The sequence below is a fragment of the Dipodomys spectabilis genome, unplaced genomic scaffold (assembly GCF_019054845.1).
Source record: "Dipodomys spectabilis isolate Male_0828 unplaced genomic scaffold, ASM1905484v1 ptg000107l, whole genome shotgun sequence".
Classification (NCBI taxonomy): domain Eukaryota; kingdom Metazoa; phylum Chordata; class Mammalia; order Rodentia; family Heteromyidae; genus Dipodomys; species Dipodomys spectabilis.
The window spans coordinates 7,347,774-7,370,374 of NW_024870784.1; the positions used below are offsets into that span (position 1 = coordinate 7,347,774).

At 57.2% G+C, this 22,601-nt stretch overlaps 1 protein-coding gene across 1 annotated transcript in view; it reads left to right on the top strand.

The window, feature by feature from the left end:
* The window catches only part of Slc37a1 (solute carrier family 37 member 1), a 50,279-nt gene that overhangs the window by 10,859 nt on the left and 16,819 nt on the right, over positions 1–22,601 (top strand). The window contains exons 3-11 of the mRNA XM_042687368.1: positions 852–933; positions 4,978–5,110; positions 5,667–5,745; positions 8,797–8,932; positions 10,614–10,690; positions 11,683–11,849; positions 16,010–16,047; positions 18,311–18,391; positions 21,777–21,908. Coding sequence (XP_042543302.1) covers positions 852–933; positions 4,978–5,110; positions 5,667–5,745; positions 8,797–8,932; positions 10,614–10,690; positions 11,683–11,849; positions 16,010–16,047; positions 18,311–18,391; positions 21,777–21,908 — 925 coding nt within the window. The remainder of the gene's footprint in view (positions 1–851; positions 934–4,977; positions 5,111–5,666; positions 5,746–8,796; positions 8,933–10,613; positions 10,691–11,682; positions 11,850–16,009; positions 16,048–18,310; positions 18,392–21,776; positions 21,909–22,601) is intronic.

Genomic DNA, 22,601 nt, shown 5'->3' on the forward strand with positions numbered 1-22,601 from the left:
TATACTCTGCGGCCAGTGCAAGGAAGGTGACCTTGAGCGCTGTGTGTACAGCCAGATCACCCAACTGGAGGAGGTGAGTGGGAAGTCCAGTTTGTGGTCAGCTGTCAGAAGCCCAGGCCGCACCCTGGGCCTTGTGATGGGCATTGAGGACGGAGCCCTCAGCCCTGGGTCCTGGCTATCCCCGTGTCAGAACTGACCCGAGCCGTAGGGCGGAGTGTGGTGACCCCACACCTCGGCGTCAGCAGTGCTAAGTGAGCACAGGGCAGAATAAAAGCTGGTTCTTCTGTCTCTTACACCATTATGCGTTTCAATTTGGTCATGCGCTGGTGGCTTGTGACTCTAACCCTAGCTCCCCAGGGGGCTGAGATCCAAGGAGTGGTTCAAAGGCAGTTCAGGCCGAAAGGACCGGGAGACCCTTATCTCCAGCTAATCAGCCAAGGCCAGAAGTGGAGGTGTGGCTCACAGGGTACAGTGCCAGCCTTGAATGGAAAAAGCCAAGTGAGAGCTCAAGGCCTTGAGTTCAAACCCCAGTACCAGCACATGCACACATGCGCACGTGCGTGTACACACACACACACACACACACACACACACACACACACACACACACACACACACACACACACACACACACACACACACACACACACACACACACACACACACACACACACACACACACACACACACACACACACACACACACACACACACCCCGCGGCGTTTCTTTTAATACCGGAGTGTTGTATGCAGGAGGTTTGGCTGGTAATGGAAACGGTACAGCATAAATAACCCAGCACCGAGGAGCGCTGAGCACACAGCCTCACATCTCTGCCCGGCTTGTGTTCCAGGTACAGAGCCTTCATTTTCACCCTGACGTTTCTGCTGTACGCAAGCTTCCACTTATCCCGAAAGCCTATCAGCATAGTTAAGGTAAGGAATCCTGAAACCACTCCGTTTTCTATCTTCCTGCCCCTGCGTAAGAAACCAGCTAATCTCTGACTCGGGCGGCTGAAAGGTGAGTAGGTGGAGAGGAGAAATGTGAGAGACAAACTGTTTTATTGGATTGCTGTTGTTTCCCTTTTCATAAACTGAAATCTTTGAAACGGTTTAGGCCCCCCCCAGTTTCAGGGGGGGTGCTTCCACTTGCTGGAGGCCCCCTCTTTTGCTTAGGCCCCCCCCAGTTTCAGGGGGGCTGCTTTCACTTGCTGGAGGCCCCCTCTTCGTCTGTTTAGGCTTCCCCAGTTTCAGGGGGGGTGCTTCCACCTGTTGGCGGCCCCCTCTTTTGCTTAGGCCCCCCAGTTTCAGGGGTGCTTCCACCTGTTGGCGGCCCCCTCTTTTTCCGTGTGTGTCCTCTGCAGTCGCTCCCCACCATGCTCAGACTCTCAGTAGGACTGGGCCCAGAGTGCGACCATGGAGGTGGGCTCCGGGCTGGCAGACACCTAGGGCCAGGGAGATGAGCAGGCAGGGGAAGGGAAGACCAAGGTGGACAGTCTGCCTCATGACCACTCAGAGAAAGAAGGGACGTTCTCCTTACCTCCAGTGTGGAAGATGGGCTGGCATCCGTCTGGCCTGGGGGCTGGCAGCAGGCTCGAATGGCCTTTGGCGATCATAGGAAGCACAAGGAAGCTGCCCCGTGCCAACACCAGCCCATTATAGCTGTCCTGCCCCTCCCCTCCCTTGGCAGCAGCTGCAGGGCCAAGCCCACTGTCCTGTGACCCCTGAGGCTTGGCACGCACAGCTGCCCTCCACCTCCTCCAGGCAGCAGAGACAACGCCAGGGCTGCTGGCCTCGGGGGTGGGGGTGGGGGTGGGGGTGGGGGACGGAGGGGGGATGGGGACGGGGGGGGGGGCTGCTCCCTCTCCAGCCACCCCCAGTCTATAGGAAACATTTACTTACTCTGAAGAGTCTAAATTTCCTTCTTGGCTCTCAGTGCTCTTAAACTCACTGACTGTAGGAATGTGTGTGGTCCTTTAGGAATTTGGTTTTCCGATGTATGTTTTCTCTCGTATGTGGAAGTGAGATCTAAAATACCCTGGGCCATAATAAACGATCTAGGATACTAGACACGCAGGCAGAGCAGGACACTCGGGAGAGGAGCACAGAGGCACAATGCCTGCGTGCCTCCGACCCCACAAAATCACATTCATCAAAAGGAGCTCCGGACATGGACACAAGAGGTTTTTTTTCTTTGTTGCTATTCTTTTCTTTACCTTTTATCTTGTTCTTTCCTTTGGGAGGGTAAGGGGAGACACAGAAACAAAGGACAAAGGGTGAATGAATGTAGCCATGGTACTTTTTAGGCTCTATATTGAAAATGAACTATACAGTTTGTGGGTGGGGATAGGAGGGAAAAAATTGGGAGAGAGCCAGGGAGGGTCCAAAAAGAAATGTACTCTTTACCTGACTTATGTAACTGTCACCCCTCTGTACTTCACCTTTATAATAACATCTTTTAAATGCTGTTTTCAAAAGAGATAGGGATAGACAAAGAGGCGGTAGCCTTAGCAAGCTCATTACTAAGCACACTTAGTAAACTCACACTAGGTTGACAGCCTTAGTGAACAGGGATACACTCGCATCTTACCCGGGCTTTCTGTAACACCTGGAATTTTCAACTTGGCACTGTAGATATACCTGGTTATAGATTAACCTTGTGCTGAATCCCTTGGGCTTCTTTGCCTTTTAAGATAATGGGTAAAAAAGTCAGACACCAGTGGCTCACACATAATCCTGCTACTACTGAGGAGGCAAAAGAGACTGCTGTTGAAAGTCAGTCTGAGCAGACAAATCCAAGAGACTCTTACCTTCATTTAACCACCAAGAAGTTGGAGGTAGATGAGTGCAGCCTTGAGCAAGAACACAAGGTCCCCAGTACACACATACACACACACACACACACACACACACACACACACACACACACACACACACACACACACACACACACACACACACACACACACACACACACACACACACACACACACCACCGTGTGCCAGGTACTGATAGCTCACCCCTGTAATTCTAGCTACTCATAAGGGTGAGATCTAAGGATCTCCATTTGAAGTCAGTCCCTGCAGGAAAGTCCATGAGCCTCTTATTTCCAGTTAACCACCAAAAAGCTGGGGCTGGGGCTCCAATGGTAGAGTGTTAGTCTTGAGCAAAAGAGCTCAGGGACAGTACACAAGCCCTGAGTTCAAGCCCCAGAACCAACACACACACACAAAAAAAAGGCAACAGAGGAAGAGAAGGAGGAAGTGAAGGAGGAAGAGGAGTGTGATTATTTCTAACCTGTTCTTCCCCGTGGCTATTCACAGAAGAAGTAAGTGTTGTTTCAGGCAGTGGTCTGCAGAATTCCCTTTCTCTTACTTGCATTTGTGTGAGGCTAACATTGGAAACCAGTCTAGACCGACAGACGATGTCTGTCCATGAGTCTGGTCCGCCCTGCCCTGGGTCCTCCTGGATGAGCAGGGACCGGAGCCTGTGGTTGACCCGGTGGGAAGTAGACGCGCTGGGTTCTGAGGGAGCACCGTCGATGCTGCCAGTTGGCAGGGAAGGGACGGCGGCACCCTGCCCGTGTCTCACCTGACCCCACGGTGCAGGGGGTGGCCCGGCGGGAGCAGCCAGCACCTGAGCTGTGGGGGCAGAGGGTGGCACTCGGCAGAGCGGGGAGGGAGGGCCTGGCACCTGCGAGGAACACGGACGCTGTTGTGTGTGAGATAATTACTTTGAGTTTGTCAAGTGAAGCTGTGGCTGGCTTTTGGGACATTTGCATCTGTGTAGAACAGCCCAGGGGTGGTAAGAAGCCGTGTGGCAGAGAGCAGCTAGGCCCATGGGTGCCGGGCAGCACCTACACCCAAGGGCAGCGCCTACCGTCTGATGCCCTCCCCCACCCAAGGCTGATCCCGGCCATGGGGGTGACCTGCCCCGCGGCAGCTGATCCCGGCCATGGGGATGACCTGCCCCCGCGGCGGCTCCCTCCTGAATGATGCCCTCCCCCACCCAAGGCTGATCTTGGCCATGGGGATGACCTGCCCCCTGGGCGGCTCCCTCCTGAAGGAGGTGAACAGGACATCAGCTGCCACCTACCTGTGACAGGACCAGGGTGGCCCCGTGCCCGCCCCTGGTCCCCAGGCCAGCGTTCCCCACCACCCCCAGGTTCTCCGCCTTTCCCAGGTTCCTCTGGTCTTGAGGACACTTGAGGACATCTGGTCCCTGACCTGGGGAGCCCTGACGGCCTCTGCTCACTCCCTGGGCTGCTCTCCTCACGCGCTCGCACCCCGACTGTTTGCCGGTCCTTGGGCTAGCCAGGTGGCTGGTGGTCCCCAATCTCAGGAAGTTCCAATTGTCTTACCTTTTATTTTTTTTGGGGGGGGGGTGGTCACAGGGCTTGAACTCTGGGCCTGGGCGCTGTCCCTCAGATCTTCAGCTCAAGGCGAGCACTCTACCACTCGAGTCACAGCACCACTTCTGGTTTTCTGAGCGGTTTATTGGAGATAAGAGTCTCACAGAGTTTCCTGCCTTGGCTGGCTTTGAACGGCGATCCTCAGATCTCAGCCTCCTAAGTAGCTAGGAGCCACCTACGCCTGGCTTTTTTTTTTTTTTAGTGGGTACTGTTTATACGTCATAAATCTCACCAGTCCGAGGTGTCAGGCTTGGCCAGTCCTTACCTGGACACCTCAGACCCCAGCACCTGGGTAAAGGTAGGGCCCTTCCTAACTCCAGCAGACTTCCCGCGCCCTGCCCACCCCTCACCCTCTCCTCCCGGAAGCCCGCAGTCTCGGACCTCCTCACCTGTTCTTGAACTTCGTGGGAACAGAAGCAAACCCTTTAACTTATACCTAGCTTAGCGCTTCTCTTTATGAGACGCACCGGCCAGGCCTGTGGCCTGGGCTTTTGAAACATAGATGTTTGTTTTCTGCGTCTTGTGTGGCGTCCCCGGCTGAGCCACGCTCCATCTTCCCCTCCTTTAGGGTGAGCTCCACAAGCAGTGCACTTCCCAGGATGAGGCTGAGCCCGGACCCAGCGGCCAAAGCCACGGAGATGCACACAGGCCTGCCGGCCAGCTCCTGGACAACGAGACGGACTGCGGCTGGGCCCCCTTCGGTGAGTGCGGGCCGGGCCAGCCTCCCGCCCGGGCCAGCCTCCCGCCCGCAGCCCTGCATGCCTGCCTTGCCCACGTTAGCCGGATACTTGATGGCCGTGGTGCCAAGCAGAGGAGTAAATGCTTTTCCGTGCACTCCTTCCTGGCAACCCTGTTCCTCCTGGCTGGCAGGCGTACCGTGCACGGTGCAGGGGTCACCGCCGGAGGGAGGGGGACTGGGGACAGACCTGTGTCGTGTGTCTGTCCCAGACGGGGAGTGAGAGCTGGCAGAGCGCAAAGCGGAGAGGAGGGGCAAACCGGAGAGGAGGGCAAAGGAAGGCCGCAGCGGCCCGGCGGGGGTAACGCTCAGACATGAAGAAGTCTGCCCTGTGAGCTTTGGGATGGCGTCGGATCCCAGCATCTCCTGAAAACGTGATGGTTCTGCTGCCTGTGGTCAGGCCGACCTGGGCTCGCTCCAGGCCCCCCACGTGGAAAGAACACAAGTTTTGTGTCTTATAGCTCAGCTCCAGAACTAAACTAAACCGGACTGAGCCTCTGCTGTGGGTCTTCTCCATGCAGGAAAGAGCAATTACCAGCAGTTGCTCGGAGCTCTGGACTATGCCTTCCTGTGTGCCTACGCCATTGGGATGTACCTGAGGTAGGTCTGCTTGAGCTTCCAGATCGTTCCCTGTCCTCTGGTAGTACAGAAAGTAATCAAGGGACACGGAGGCCCTCAGGAGTGTGCAGCAGGCAGCTATTACTTACAGCTGCTTCCGTCCTGGGCCAGGTGAGAGCAAGCGGGCGGTCGTGTCTCCGGGAGGCAGGGCCTGAACAGATGTTCACCCACCCTCAGCCTTACGGCCCAGTGGTCAGGATGCTCTGTGAGGCTTGCCCACGCCAGGGCCGTGGCACTGGGAAGCAGGGACTGCAGCTTCCTCTCCATAGCTCCACTCCTGTGCACATCTCCCAGAGCTCACTTCCCCTGCTGCCTCCTCCCAGCAGGCATGAGGCAGCCTATTGTCCCAAGGGCTATTAGTCCAAGGGTGACCGTGGGAACTGGGCTGTGATTCTCTGGGCCTTAGTGTCCCCGTTGAAAAACGAGGGAAATGACAATTCAAACATGGCGTAGCTGTAGGACTGACTGACTAAACACGTGGAAACTCTCTCCGGCTGTTCCCGCGCCTGTACCTGGATAAAGGGATGGCCCTGGGTGGCTGGCCAGTGCTCTGGAGTGAGGGGACCATGCTGGCTGATTAAAAACCGGTCCAGCCCAGGTCTTCATGTTCATTCAGTAAGCTTTTTTTCTTTTTTTCTTGTCAGTCATGGGGCTTAAACTCTGGGCCTGGGCACTGTCCCTGAGCTCTTAAGCTCAAGGTGAGCGCTCAACCACTTGAGCCACAGCACCACTTCTGGTTTTCTAGTGGTTCACTGGAGATAAGAGCCTCACAGGCATGCCTGCCGTGGCTGGCTTTGAACCACGATCCTCAGATCTCAGCCTCCTGAGTAGCTAGGATGACAGGCGTGAGCGCCCAGCCCCCAGCTCATCATTTGGTTAGTTTTTTTAAGCATCACAGGGACTAATGCTTTAATCTCAAGAGGCTTTTGTTCAGAGACAGACCATTCGAGCTTTGAGGGTCCCTGGGATTCCTATAAATGCTACCTTCTTCCCCGAGACCCTCAGCCTGTGGGACCAAGGCTGGGGTCTTCTTGACTCCACCACACCCTGTAGGTGGCCCTGGGACGCGGTCCCTGCAGATGATGCACACAGCCCGTCATGAGACGTTCCTGGGCATAGGCCTGGGCGCCGGTGTGAGTGGGTGAATGGGCCCGGAGTGGCCCGGAAGCCCCAGCAGGGGGCACAGTGGAACAGGAGCCCAGCCGAAGAGCAGCACAGCCCAGGCCGCCTCAGGACTGAGCCTCAGCCAGCCTGCTGGCCGCGTGCCCGCCCAGCCCCCGTGACCGCGATCTTACTGGTCCCACACAAAAGATGTTTTCTGTTACTAGAAAGCAACGTTTAACGCTGGCTGTCATCTGAGGGCCATTTGGTCCCCTAGAGGGCATTTAGGGGTGCCTGGAGACACTGTCTGTCACAGGTAAGGGAGGGCAGCCTCTGGCAGTGAACGGGTAGAGACCGGAAACAGAGTCCCCTACAGCACATAGGAGCACCCCATACTCTGAAGAAGTTTCCACAGTGCTGAGGTCGGAAACCGAACTTAGTACAGGAAGTGAGGTTAAGCTTACGTATGTATTGCTAAAGACAGTTTTTCACACAAGTCACCACGAGTTTATGGGAGTCAAATTCTGTCTCCCATGACAGTCTCACAACGTGTGGCTGACTGAGGCTTGGCCCGCCAGGAGCCCGCGGGGCTGGCGGCAGCGGTGAGGGCTGCGCCGCGGTGGTGCTTGGCTGCGTTTACCAGGGGAACCACAGGTGGCGGGCACGTCCACCAGCCGGGCAGGAGAGCCCATGCAAGTCCGATGCAATGCGGAGCGCTCCGTTCCCCTAGACGGTTCTCCAAGAGCTTTCAAGTGGTGATTGGTCCCAGCACTGCGTAGCAACACTAGAGAATTGGAGCGTGTTGAGGTGGAGAACTCTTAGCTCTAGAATGCTCTCAAGCCCGCGTGGTCAAGTCCTGCCAGGGTGCACCTCTGACTGCCTAGTTGTCACCTCAGATTCTGTTTCGGGGGTGGAAGGGTTCCTCGTGTGTCCCAGGCGGGGCCGCCTGAGTGGGTTACCTGCGGGAAAAGCTCCCTGCTTCTAAGCCTTGGGATGAAATGCAAGAACAGGGCGGCCAGTTCCCGAGAGTGCGGGCCGACCGCTGCCTCTCCGCACCCTGTGCCACGCTTATCAGACCTCTGCGGTGACTACGAGGGAGAAGATGAGACCCACGGATCTTTCCGAGGCTGCAGAGGGCTTGCAGTGTGGGACTCGCAGCTTCTTTGTTCACGGAAGTCACGCTGGCTGCCTGGCCACTGTCGGGCAGGAAGGCGTGGGGGTGCGATGGGTTCATCGCCGCCCTCTGAGAGCCTCCCACCTGCCAGCACTGCGGCCATTGGATAGATTCTCTACCTCGGGCAGACGCCTCAGGCTCAGTCACAGGAGCTCCACACAGCTCAGGACGGCGTCTCCAATGAGGCCAGGCCTCCCTGCGTGCGCTCCTGCTGTGGGGACCCGGTGACCCCCTTCAGACTTCCTGACCTTATTTCTGGGCTTAGATGATCTTTCTTTTTTCAGTACTAGCTCCGCCATGCCACGGAGCTCCGCCCCAGCCCCTCTCTCTTCAGACCAGGCAAGGGTCTGAAGGGGCCCGTGCCAGAGGTGGCTGGCACAGGCGCCGCGTGCTGGGTTCACCGGACCAATGGAGGCCACGTCAGGGTCATAGCGGCTGACGAGATGCCCGTCTGTAGTTCGACAGTTGGAATGTAAAGGACTATCTAGGCGTTGACTGGGTACTGTTTGTTTAAAAGCAGGATTAACTAGCTGCACTAGAGTTGCTCTCGTGCCTGGGCAGCCATCACAATGGGTCCACTTGTCCTCTGACTGTTGGCACCTTTTATGAGGAAGCAGGCATCCAAGACGCCGCTGTGGCCGTCGGGGTGAAGGGAGCAGGGCTGTGGAGCTGTGGACGCTCGGAGCACAGGGCGGCAGCGGGGCCGGGGCTGGCCGCTGAGCGGGGTTCGGTTTTTCTCTCCCTCCCTCCACCCGCAGCGGCATCATCGGGGAGCGGCTGCCGATCCGGTACTACCTGACTTTCGGGATGCTCTCCAGCGGGGCCTGCACCGCCCTGTTTGGGCTCGGGTACTTCTACGACATCCACAGCCTGGCCTTCTATGTGGTGGCTCAGGTGAGGGTCTGGGCCCAGGGCTCTCCGGGAGGAATAGAGTGGGGTGTTTGGGTCACAGAGCCCCACGTCCGCTGGTGCACAGCCCCTTCTCTGGCACGGCTTCTGTACTCTTTCCCACCTGCCCAGCAGTCCTGTGAATACGGGCTAGTAACAGAAACAACACGGCCCGGTGCCCAGTGGGTGATGCTTGCGAACCTCTCCAAATAACCTAGCGTAAAACCAAAGCAAATGGCATATTAATCCTGCTTTTCTGGGTTTGCTACAAGTCTCCTCCCCCTTTTTTTTGGCCAGTACTGAGGCTTAAACCCAGGGCCCGGGCGCTGCCCTGCAGCTTTCCCGCTTGTGCCATGGCTCTGCTTCTGGCTTTTTGGTGGTGAATTTGAGATAAGAGTCTCGCAGACGTTCCTGCTGGGCTGGCTTCGGGCTGCGCTCCTCGGATCTCAGCCTCCTGAGTAGCTGGGATTGCAGGTGTGAGCCACAGGTGCCAGGCTTGTACTTGCAAGCAGGTATTCCTCAGCGTCTGTGGGGGATGGGTTTCAAGACCTGGAGTCCCCTACACACGGCACAGGGTGTGCGTGGGGCCTTTCTTGCGTCCTCTAGACACCCCATACATTTGCCACGCTGCTTATTTAGGGAGCAGAAGAGCGCCAGGAGGGAAGTCTGCGGTGTTCTGTGCACACCGCTGGGGCGGGCCTGCCTGCCGTTGTGGTCGTGGTTGTTGGATAGCCAGAATGCAGGAGCCTCAGGCTGTGGTGGCGTAGAGAATTAGAAGGGAGGAGAAGCAGCTTCCCAGGACGGAGGCCCAGCCTGCCCACCGCAGGGCCCGCAGCAGGCGGGAACCCTGAGGCCCAGCAGGACCAGCAGGCACCGGCTGTGGCTGGTTCCTGTGGCTTCTGGGAGCAGCCCCACTCCCCAGAGCCCACAGGGACCCGTCCCCGCCCTGCAGCACAGGGTGCAGGCCCTGCCCGTCAGGAAGCTTGGGCTGGGCCCAGGAGGGCCCCAGCACCGGACTGAGGCTGATCTGGTTTTGGAGAACCACAGAACCTTCCTGTGTGCAGGCCAGGAAGGCATGCTCCCCGGCCCTGTTTTCCTGAACTTTCTAACCCATTCTACAAAAGGAGGCGAAAAATGTCTTTCTATAGAATATCCACATTTGAAAGAGCCTGGAAGCAGGTGTCCAAGAAGAGTCTGGAAGAGTCTAGCCAGATCTGCTAATGGTGACACCCCTGCCTCAGAGTCCTGGCTAGCTTGGCTTTTCTCCACCTAGTCCAATGTGTACACACACACACACTGCACACATGTGCACGCACACACACAGAGTTTTGTTATATTGTGTTATCTTGTGTAGATGAAATCTCATTATGTTACTCAGGACGGTCTCAAACTCCTCTGTCCCAGTGATCCTCCAGCCTCAGCCTCCTGAGTAGCTGGGACTACAGGTGCCTGCCATATGTCCCATTCATGTGTATATCATTACACTAGGCCGAGGTGCATCTTTATGTGTGTAAGCGACATAGGTAGTTACCGTTTTCATCTGAAGCATTAAATGCATCCTGTCGGTCGTGGCTCATGTGAAGTGGTGTTTCTGTGGGGCCCAGAGGCACCCAAGCCCAGGAGGACGGGGAGCCGTCTGGGGTCCACCCTGGGGTCGTTGGTGAGCCTCTGCTCTTCCCCCCGGCAGGTCATGAACGGACTGGTGCAGACCACCGGCTGGCCCAGCGTCGTGGCCTGCCTGGGCAACTGGTTTGGAAAAGGAAGGTAAGGAAAGGCCCTCCTGTCTCCCTGCGTGGTTTGTCGTTGTCGTTGTTGGTTCGTTTTGGTTTTTGAAGATTCTGATAAAAACTAGACGACGCTACTTTGTTTTCTTCTCAGCTAATGTCAGAAAGAGACTCTAAGTAGGTTCCTGCTAGAAGAAAGATGCTGAAGCCTTGGGCTGGAGGGTCAAAAGCTGGCACAGGGCTGCACCCGGGGTGGCGTGGGCTGGGCTGGGTGCACGTGGCCTTGGGAGGCACACCAGACAGCTGGGCAGCTGCGGGAGCCTCGCACCCAGGGCTCCTGGAGGCCGACTCTGTACTTACAGGAGAGTGTGAGATGGCCTGACCCAAGTCGCCCGGCGCCCTGCACTGGGCCCGGGCGAGGCCTGGAGGCTGGGCCAAAGCCTGGAGGCTGGGCCAAAGCCTGGAGGCTGGGCCGCAGCCCGGGCCGGCCGAGAGCTGAGCGCCTGACTGTGGGGCGCCCTGCGCACACACACATGCACACGCGCACACACACATGCACATGCACGCATGCACGCACACACATGCACACAGCCAGCAGGTTCCCCAGCCTCATTTAGAAGCAGCCCCTGCGTGACCATTACTCCCATGACTGGGTTGAGGCTGCAGAGACACATGAAGTCCCGAGCCTTCTAAGAATTTCAGAAAAGAAAAACCCTTCTTGGCTCTTTTCAATTACAGAAAATAAGCTCTGAGCAAGACCTTGAAGGTGTAATTATACAGCCCGAGGCAACATAGCCCCAGTCCTCTCCAGAGCGGGATCTGCCCCTCCTCCTGGGTCAGCCTCCCAGCTCCACAGCCCTCCTCCTCCGGGGTCAGCCTCATCCCTCCTCCCGGGTGTCAGCCTCCTGAATCCGCGGGCGTCCCTCCTCCGGGGTCAGCCTCGTCCTTCCTCCAGGGTGTCAGCCTCCGGGCTCCACGGGCCCCCCTCCTCGGGGTCAGCCTCGTCCCTCCTCCCGGGTTCTTGTGTTACAGGCGGGGCCTCATCATGGGAGCCTGGAACTCACACACCTCCGTGGGGAACATCCTGGGCTCGCTGGTGGCCGGCTGCTGGGTGTCCACCTGCTGGGGGCTGTCCTTCATCGTGCCCGGGGCCATCGTGGCGGCCATGGGGGTCGTGTGCTTCCTCTTCCTCATCGAACGTGAGTACACGGGCTCCGGGCTGCCAGGACCAGACGCGTCCACACAGGGCTGCCTCGTGGGCCCTGGGGTGAGCCAGGACCAGACGCGTCCACACAGTGCTGTGTGCGCGCGGAGTCACTCTGGCCTGCACGCATTTCCCGGCAGCCCGCCCTCCCGATGCGTTTGTGTGGGGAGCTTCGTGCCTCCCTGGGCCAGGGCACTGGCCCTGCCTGCGTGGCTTTCCCGCTCCCCCCCTCCTCGTCCACCCCCCCACAGGCAGACCTGCCAGCTTGTTTGCTTTCTGATAAAACTATGTCGTGGCTTAGGGCCGTATATCTTAACTGGGGTAACATGGCTACCGGAAGATCAAGTTCCTTGTTGCACTCCAGGGTTAATACCTAACTTGATTTGATTGACTTTGAAAACAGTGTTTGAAGAAGTGGTCTTGGGAGCACAGGCCTTGAGCCACCTCCCACAGAGAGTCTGGGCTGGTGCCTTCCCGGTGTTGAGGCTTTTGGTGTGGCTCGGAGCAAAATACAGTCCCCCAGTGCGGGTGTGGCAAGAGGCGGCCACCACCGTGAGCCCTGCGCCTCCAGCCATGCCAGGCCTGGCCGAGCCCCGCATGGCTGGCACAGCCGTGGGAACCTCTCCTGGGAAGCGAATGCTGTTGGGCTGGGAAGGCAGCTCAGTGGTAGGTGTCTCGCACGCATGAAGCCCTGGGTTCGTTCTTCAGCACCACATAAGTAGAAAAAGCCGGAAGTGGCCCTGTGGCTCACTGAAGTGGTCGAGCGCTCGCCTTGAGCTAAAGAGCTGATAGAAAGCGCCCAGGCCCAGAGTTCAGGCCCCACAACTGACAAGAAAAAAAGCAGCTGATGCTGTTGCTTCTCCTCCAGCTCCTCTCGTCTCCTCCTACTCCTCCTCTTCTTTTTCCTCTTCTTCCTGTCCTGGGGCTTGAACTCAGGGCCTAGGCTGCCCTCAGCTCTGTGCTCAAGGTTGGCATTCTACCACTTGAACCGTGGCTCCACTTTCCTGCTTTTTTTTTTGTATGTGGTTTATTGGAGATAAGGGTCTCACAGACTTTCCTGCCCAAGCTGGCTTTGAACCATGATCCTTGGATCTCAGCCTCCTGAGTAGCTGGGATGGCAGGCCTGAGCCTCTGGGGCCCGGCTGGCAGCTTTCCTCTTATTGCTGGAGCCAACCTTCTGACGCAGCCGGCCGAGGGTACAACGCTGTCAGGCCGCCCTCAGGCAGGCCGCCTTGGGTGTGGTGGACACGGAGTGTCTCAGACGGGATTTACAGACACACTGGCTGCGTGAGCCGGCCCTGCCCATTTCCCCATGTTCTCAGCAGCCTAAGAAGCTTCCAGTACCCAGGGTGGCATTCTGGCTGGAGCAGGTGCACTGTGGGTCAGGCAGGGGTCCGTGCTTCATGCGCGGCCATTTGGGCCGCACTGGGACTGGCACCGGGTTCTGTCTCCTCTGCTCCTGGGGCATTCTTCCCTCACCAGGCTCCAGGAAGTAGCATGCTTCCTCTTCACAGGTCCAGGGGCTGCTGGGAAGTGCTGCCCCAGCTGGATGTCCCCGGGCCCTGCCCCTGTCCTCCTCAGAGATGAAGGGAGCGTGTCCTGGGACAGGAGGAGCTGCGGTGGGGTATAGAGACCACCTGGGTGCGCGGGCGAGGGTTGGGCGCTGTCCCCCTGGACCAGGTCGGGCCCAGCCAGCGCAGGATGGCCCAGGACAGTAAAACTCTCATTTGATCTTTTTGTGATCAAACCAGTCTCCTTCCCACGAGCCCCTGCAGCTGGGAGGCCCGGCAGGTGTGCTGTGGACCGGTCTCCCAGCAGCCACTGGGCACGGGCTCCGGGCGCTGTTCTTCCTGGGCCACTCTGGTCAGGAGAGCAGCTCGGCCAGGTGCCAGGCCTCGAGCTTGGCAGGCCAGGTCTCAGCTGCAGAGCCAGGCTGGAGGCAGCAGACCCGCTCTGCAGGTTCCCTGCGAGGTTTTCCCGGAGCCAGTAGTGAGGCTGCCTTCCGTGCCTCCTGCCCCCCCCCCCCAACCAGGAAGGGAACAGGGCAGGGCAGGGTACTGTGTGTGGAGAGCCCTCCCTCCCCCTCTCCCCCTCCCTCCCCCTCCCTCTCCCTTCTTCCCCCTCCCTCCCCTCCCTCCCCCTCCCTCCTTCCCTCCCCGGTTCCTGGGTGTTTTCACACACAGTATTAGCCTTCAGCCATCACAACTAAATCACACTGCGAATGGTCCGAGAGCTATTTAAACCTCACTATTTCTCCTCCTTGTGACACTGCCAAGAACACCTCCTCGTCCTTCCTGCCCCGCCCGTCCCCGACCTCCTGCGCATCGATGGTTTGGGGTCAGGGTCTGTCTTCCAGGTCCCGGCCGGGTCCCTGCTTCGTGTAACTACTCATGGCAGCTGGGCTGAGACTCTGGCCACGCGTCCCTGGTTGGGGCGCGGGCCCTTGGGCCATGCCCGGCAGAGCACCCGTGCAGCGCCAGCATAGCCCGCTTTGCAGTGTGCAGGGCGCAGGCCCTGGCCTGACCACCCCCCCCACCAGAGCCATACCCCTGCAATAGAGAAAGTACAACAGGGAAAGAACGCAGCCCGGAAGCTTCTAGCCCTGTCGCTGTGTTTAAACAGTCGGCTTATCCAAGCGTCTACGAAGGCAGGACTCCAGGTGGGGGAGAAAGGAGCAGAGCTGTGGGCAGAAGTGCCGCCTGAGCCGCCGAGGGCGACGAGGCTGCTCACCACCAGCCCAGCGCCGCTCAAGGCTCCACGCTAAGCTGAAAGGAACAGCCCTGAGCCTGGCTTCTGGGACTTTCCTTTCTATGCTAACTCCCTTCTGTATTTCTACAGACACTTTATTCTCTATTAAGGGAGATATTCGCTGATAGGGTGGCACCTGCCTGTAATCCCAGCACTTGGGAAGCTGAGGCGTAGGCCTGTCTCAACAACAGAGAAGATGGGGTGAGGAACAGCAACATCTCATCTCCAGTCATTTTCTTTTTCTTTTTTCTTTTTTGTCCTGTGGCTTTGAATTCAGGGCCTGAGCACCATCTTGAATTTCTTTAGCTCAAGGCTGGCACTCTACCACTTGAGCCGCAGCACCACTTCCAGCCTTTTTTGTTAATGTGGTGCTGAGGAATGGAACCCAGAGCTTCATGCATGCTAGGCGAGCGCTCCACCCCTGAGCCACCTTCCCAGCCCCCTCTCCACACATTTTTATTAGTGACAAATTCCACCAGCCGTTGTGCTACAGTGCTGCCACCGCACTGCTCTGAAACACATTTTGTGGCACACGCTCTTTACACGCGTACGCATGTGTGTGTGTGAGCGTGTGTGTGTGAGCGTGTGAGTGTGTGTGTGAGCGTGTGTGACGCATTGCATCCTGTTGGTGCTGTGCCCACTCGACTGCGTTCCGTAGTCCAGGCTGTGCCCCTGTCCGTGGTGTCTGACCCTCGCTGGAGGTGATCCACCCTGACCTCTGAGCATGCGAGGTGGGGCGGTCTGGGGGAGGGAGTTCCCCACCCCACCCTCACCTCACCAGCCACACAGCCTCCAAAATCATGTTTTCCTTAATTTATGCTCACATCTGTCATCCTAGCTACTCGGGAGACCAATATCTGAGGATCCTGGTTTAAAGCCAGCCTGGGCAGGAAACTCTGTGAGGCTCATATCCAGTTAATCACAGAAAAGCAGGAAGAGAAGCTGGGGCTCGAATTCGAGTGGTAGAGTGCTCAGCTTGAGCAAAAGGCTCGAGGATGGCGACCAGGCCCTGAGATCGAGCCCAGGACAGGCACAGAAGCAGCTCAGGTGGCATTGTGTTTTGGTTTTGTTTTGTTTTTTTAAGTAAGCATTCCCGTGTGTGTTCAAGGTGTGCTACGGGGTGTGGGAGCCCGTGGGTAGAACCACCTTCCACAGTGAAGCCGGCCACCGTCACACACCTCGCCTCCATGTCCCGCGCGGCGTTCCTGTGAGAGGGAAGAAAGAGCCGCTGAAATTCCTTCCTGTGAGAGGGAAGAGCCGCTGAAACTCCTCAGCACAGTTGAGGCATGGGTCCTGCCACCTGTGTGTGTGCCGGTGTGCGTGTGCACTGCGCCTCACCGCCCGGCATAGGTGTGTGGTGGGTGTGAGTGCATGTGTACCCAGCCCTGCTCTCCTGTGTTCTTTCAGATCCCAAGGACATCCGGTGCTCCTCCACGCTGTCCACGGTAAGGGCTCCCCTGGTCCTGCCCCTTGCAGGGTGCAATGAGGCGAGACAAGGTCTCCCCTGCCGGCCCGTGCTCCACCTCGAGTCAGGGAGGAAATGTGCGGGGCTAACATCTCTTCAAACAGGCACCTTGCACCTCAGGTGACCTTGTCGTCCCCCCCCCACATCCCCTGGATAGATCAGTGTCCCCTGCTCCTCCCTGTGCCCCGGCTCAGCTGGGAGCGCGGTTACCCGCCCTGGCCCCGCAGCCTCGGGCTGTGCCCTTCCCCTCCCTCCCTCCCCTCCTCCTGGCCACAGCCTGGCACCCCTGTGCCCATGGCAGGGGCGGCCCAGCCCTCCCCATCTCCAAGGCCAGGCAGGCCTGCTGACTGGCTCCGCCCCTGAGACCCCCTGGCCCACATGAATGGAGGGGTCCCACACGGATGCCTCGGGAGCCCTGCGGAGCTGCGCTGGGCAATGCCTGCACCCAGCAGCAGAGGGCGCCAGAGCCCTTCCGGCCGCCCCTCAGTAGCCTGAGGGCCTCTGCATGCAGCTCACCTGGGGAGTGAGACGTCTTATTAAACACAAACATGAGAAAATCGCTGCATTCTAGAAGGTCGAGCACGGTCACTTTTTAAACTGAACTTTCAAATGATTGTACAAGGGGTTAACCATTTAAGATGTCCGCGCGTGGGTCCAGTGCATCTTGATGGCAACGCTCTTCCAGCGTGCTTTCCCGCCCCCCTCCCGCCCCCAGCCCTGTCACATGCCCCACGTCCATTTCACGTGTGCACCTTGAGCGGCGTACGCACTGCTGCAGCGTGGTCATGTGCACGCATGTACGCCCGTGTGTGCTTATGTGGAAGCCATTTTGAGTCTAAGGCCCTCATATGAGAGAAAGCACGTGCCCTTTGTCTTTCTGGGTCTGGATTATACTCAGTATGATTTTTTCCCCCCAGATCCATCTATTTCCCTGTAAACGACACAATTTCATTCTTCCTGTTGGCCGAATAAACTTCTCTTGTTTGTATGTCACATTTTTTTGTGTGCTGGTACTGAGGCTTGAACTCAGGGTCTGGCCTTTTTTTTTTTGGATCCGGTCGTGGGGCCTGAACTCTGGGCCTGGGCGCTGTCCCTCAGCTCTTCAGCTCAAGGCGAGCACTCTACCACTTGAGCCACAGCGCCACTTCCGGCTTTTTTCTTTGTGCTTATGTGGTGCTGAGGAATCGAACCCAGGGCCTCGAGCATGCAAGGCAAGCGCTCTACCACTGAGCCACCTTCCCAGCCCTGTTGAGCATATTTTTCATATGGCTATGTATATTTCACTTGAAATTTATCTCTTTGGTTCCTTCACCCATGTATTGACTGGACTATTTGTTCTGTTAGTGCTTCATTTTCTCAGCTCCTTGTCTGGATTTGAGTTCCCCGCGGGGGAAGAGCTGTCAGGTCTCCCCTGTTCTCTGTCTTGTTCCCTGTGCCATGCGGAAGCTTGTTAATTCGATGTCATCTCTCTTGTCAGTTCTCGCTGTTATTTTCCTCAGCTATCATAGTCCCATCCAGAAAGTACGTGCCAGCGCCTGGATCTTGAAGGGTTTCCCTTGTTTTTCTGTAATTCCTCCAAAGTTTCAGGTTTTAACACTCCGGTTTTTGACCTGCTTTGAACTGAGTTTTGTACAGGAAGAGCGGCAGGGATCTAGCTTGTCTTCTCCATGTGGAGATCCAGCTCCCCCAGCACCGTCTGCTGAAGAGACTGTCTCTTTTCCAATGAACGCTTGCAGCACCGTGCTTGAATAGCAGTGAACTATAGCTGTGGGATTCTTGCTAGATCTATGCTGTTCCATTGGCCTTTGTGCCCATACTGTTTTTGTTACCATGGCTCTTCAGTGTCATCTGAAGTCAGGAATTGTGATACCTCCCACATTGCTCTTTTTGCTCAAGACTGTTTTTGGCTACTTGGGGTGTTTTGTGCTTCCGTGTAAATTTGGAGGGGTTTCTCCCCTGTAAAGAGTGTCATGGGATTTGGGTGAGGGTTGCTTTGCATCTGTAGATCACCGTCTGTACTGTGGGCCTGCACTTTCAAAATGTCCCCTGCCATCAGAGATGGCCAGAGCTGGGCCAGATTCCCCTGGGGCTGTGCACTTGGCACAAGTGCCAGAAGCCAGCTCCACAAGAGGTTCTTGTCACATTCTGTTACCCAAGGGCCATTGTTTTAACCATTTGTCAACGTTAGGCTTGACCTCTGCCTGTGCATGCAGCCTGGTTCTGATGAAGCTTCTCTCTCCCAGCATCCAAAGGGCTACGAGAATGGCACGAACCGATTTAGACTGCAGAAGCAAATCCTACACAGCGAAAAGAGCAGGCCTCTGGTAAGTGAGGCGCGACCAGGTCCTGAGAGCCACAGGGGCTCCCTTGGCCGCGCCGGCCCCGGCCACACGGCCTGGCTTCCTGCAGGGGCTCCCTCGGCTCCGGCCACACGGCCTGGCTTCCTGCAGGGGCTCCCTCGGCTCCGGCCACACGGCCTGGCTTCCCTCCGCCTCCGAGACAGGCGTGAGGCAACATTCCTCCCCTGGAACCCGAGTTCTCCCCGCTGGCTCTCTCTGGATAGTAAGCCATCCCTATAATGGTTTTAATCGAAGGAGAAAGCTATCTAGGAGTCGTGGGGACCTGGGAGCCCCGGGCCAAGGCCGGCAGGCAGGTGACAACTGACCCCTGGGAGCGGGCGGCCCCCAGCAGGTGGCGCTGGAGTAGGGCGGGGTGGGGTGGGGCGGAGGGATGAAATACTCAGGTGCTCAGTTCCTGCCCTGATTTCTGCAGCCGGGGCCTGGGCTGGGCAGACCCAGACCCGGGGGCTCCCGCCTTGGGGGTGGCGTCCTCTCAGCACAGAGGCTCTGAGCCTGATTTGGTTTTAATCGTTTAGATGATGAGCCGCTTTCTTATTTTCTTTCCTTTGCAATCAGATTGCTTCAAGGACGCATGTGCTAACCATGCTGTAACTTCTTTTTCTTTCTCCGTGGGGAGGAGCGGTCGACGACCTCTCTTGGGTCCTGCCCGCGGGACCTCGGCCTTGGGGAGCGTGCACGCTGTGACTCGCTCAGGCTCTAGAACCCTCTCCTCTCTTGTGAATGGACACACTTTAAAGAATCATGTCCTCCAGCCCCCAGAGCTGCAGTCGCCGCTCTGGCAACTTCAAAGGCTGACCTCTGACCTCTGCCTCCAAACATGGACCAGGGGCTCTTTGTTCTGGTCTAGCTATTGACCCCGGAACCTAGCCTTACCTCCTAGCTAGCGCTCCCCTCTTCCCTCAGCTGTCCCCTCCATGAAAGTCCCTTTCCTGACCTTTGGCTGAAGAGCCAGAGACCTGCGCGGAAGCCCCGCGGGCCTTGTTCCTGGTGACCCGGTGGGGACGGCGCCGGGCAGGTGCTGGCCCTGCTTCCTCAGTGTCTGCCTTCAGCAGGCCCTGCCCCAGCCCCGGCTCTCAGCTGAGCATGTGCAGCCAGGGTTCCCACGAGGTTGGCAGGATACCATGATTGTCCAGTGCCCAGAATGACCCTACTCGGGTTCCTAATACCGCATGGCTTTTGTTTTTTTTATTTTTGAGTGGCACTGGAACTCGGGGCCCAGTGCTAGCGAGGCAGACGCCAGGCTAAGCCAGACCTTCAGCCCTTTCCTGTGTGGTTACTTTGAGGCAGTGTCTGGCTTTTGCCTGAGCTTGAGCCTGGGCTATAATCTCCCTATGTTATTTCTCCCTCCATAGCTGGGTCGCAGGTGCACACCATCATGCCTGGCTCTCCCATCGAGATCAGGGGAGAGGCCTTCATGAACTTCTGCCTAGCCTGGCTGAGGCTGGTGCCCAGGCTGCGTGGCTGGACGTGAAGATGCTGACCACAGACCAGCCCCGGCGCTGAGGCTCTGGCCGCCCAGCCTGGCCTCCGGGGTGCAAGTCTGGCTCCACCTGGGCCGCCACCAGGCCGCGGTGCCCTGTAGACTGTGGGCACTGTGCCGCCACGCTGCCTCCCCGCCCCCCAGCCACTGTGTTTCCATGGAGATCAGGGTGGGATGAGGAGATCATTGGTATATTTATTTATCTGTTTTTTTTTGGGTCCAGTTGTGGGGCCTGAACTCTGGGCCTGGGCGCTGTCCCTCAGCTCTTCAGCTCAAGGCTAGCGCTCTACCACTTGAGCCACAGTGCCACTTCCGGCTTTTTTTTCTTTTTGCTTATGTGGTGCTGAGGAATCGAACCCAGGGCCTCATGCATGCAAGGCAAGTGCTCTACCACTGAGCCACCTTCCCAGCCCCTTTATTTATCTTTTAAAATAATACAACCACGAGGAATGGGTCACCTAGGAGGCTGAGACCTGAGGATAGCCGTTCAGAGCCAGCCCAGGCAAGAGAAGGAAAGAAGAGAGGAGGGAGGAAGGGAGGGATAGACAATTACTGTACTTTGAATCTAGCTTGCGTAGGTTCCAGGGAGATGGAAATAATAAAGCCTTCTGGGTTTCCTGGAAGGTCTGAAATGCTGGACTTGATAGTTCACTCATAAAGAACATTTTCGGTCACTCCCTTTGTTTTATAACTACAAACTTGATCCCATAGGGGTGTCCAAAGGGTCAGAGGACACTGAAAGTGAGAACTGAATGACACATTTTAATGCTTGTAATGCTCTGCTGTGACCTACTTGAAAGCACAGGAGGAAGTGGCGCTGTGGCTCACGCGGTAGAGCGCTCGCCTTGAGCTGAAGAGCGCAGGGACAGCGCCCAGGCCCAGAGTTCAGGCCCCACGAGGTTTAGAATAACCTTGGATGTGAGGCGATCTGGCTGCGACATTTGTCACCCCATTGATCACCAGGGTTGATTCGGCTGAAAGCACAGGAACACGTAAAGAATTCTTCATTAGCCAGGGGTTGGTTAGTGGCTCATGCCTATAACCCTAGCTACTCAGGAGGCTGACGTCTAAGAATCTTGTTCAAAGTCAGATGAGGCAGACAAATCCAAGGGACTCTTATCTCCAGCTTACTAGAAAAATAAATAAATAAATAAATAAGTGGAGGCATGGCTCAAGTGGTAAAACAACAGCCAAGCAGAAAAGGCCAAGCAAGAATACAAGGCCCTGAGCTCCAGCCCTGGGACTGGCGCCCCTCCCCACACCACAACAAGCCTCTGTTGGCCTGCCCGACATAATCAACACATAATGCCACCAGTTCAGGCTGAGACTTTGGTTTCTTTCTGAAAAAGGTCCTGTAGCTGCCTGTGTATGTGGGCAGACATTCGATGTTCTTTGCGGAAAGTCCAGTTTGGAATGCTATATTATTTAATGACAGAAAGGTGATGACATTTTGATAGTCTAATTTTTAAATCAGCTAGGAAGATCCTAACCATCTTCCAGACTTTGTCAGCAGCTAAAGACTTGTCACTGATGTGGAGGAGCTGTCACTGGACCATTTTCTCCACAATGACGTGACGACCGTTCTCCTGCTTAATTATTTGTATTTTTACTTTTCAACTTATTTTTCACAAGAGCTCTCTGGGATTATCTGGCCCGGGGCTTGGTGTGCCAGCGTGTTTCAGAGCGCCAGAGAGAGCTGGTGTTGTGCAGAGATGACCACGGTGGCCGCCGCGTGGTATTTCTCTCGTGGGAAACAAGCCCCAAGCCACTTGGAAGACGTTGGGACGGTGGGAGAGCTCCCCCCGCCCCCCCCCCCCCGGCCGACCTGGTGACACCGCTGCCTTCTTTCTTTCCTACGACCGGTATCAGGACCCCGAGATGCAGTGCTTGCTGCTGTCAGATGGGAAGATCCCTGTCCACCCCAGCCACGTGGTTGTCTTCCCGGGAGACGGTGGGAGCGGCGTGGCGGCCATCAGCTTCACAGGGGCCCTGCGCATCCCGGTGAGTGCCGCGCTCGTGTGAGAGGAGGAGGAGGGCCGGTCCTCGCGGGACCCCAGCTGAGCCAGACCAAGCGCTCGGTCCTCACGGGACCCCAGCTGAGCCAGAGACCGAGCGCTCAGGCCTGGTTGTGTGCAGCAACCGTCTCACAGTTGGTGACGTTGTTTTCCACAGCTAGAAGTTCCGAAACTGTATAGACAGGGCTTGCTATATAAAAATATTACTTTACTGGCTGGGAAGGTGGCTTAGTGGTAGAGTGCTCGCCCAGCATGCATGAAGCCCTGGGTTCCATTCCTCAGTACCACACACACAGAAAAAGCAGGAAGTGGTGCTGTGGCTCAAGTGGTAGAGTGCAAGCCTTGAGAACAGAGAGGCTCGGGGACAGGGCTCAGGCCCTGAGTTCAAGCCCCAGACTTCCTACTCAGAAAACAGGAAGTCTGACTGCACCCAGAGGGCCCCTTCCGTCTTGGTGGCCCCCGTGAGCCTCCCATTTCCTCTTTCACGAGGAGTGGTCAGCAGTGGTCAGCAGCCCCGCCGTGGTCTGAGGCTGTGTGCGCCCTGTGGGCCTGGCCGGCGGGAGACCTGGAGCGAAGCGGGCAGACATACAGCAGCACCCTGCAGGGAGAGGGGAGCCGCAGCGCCCCCCAGCCACACCTGGCCTCTGCCTCCGTGGGCCTGGCACTGGCCCTCGGGGTC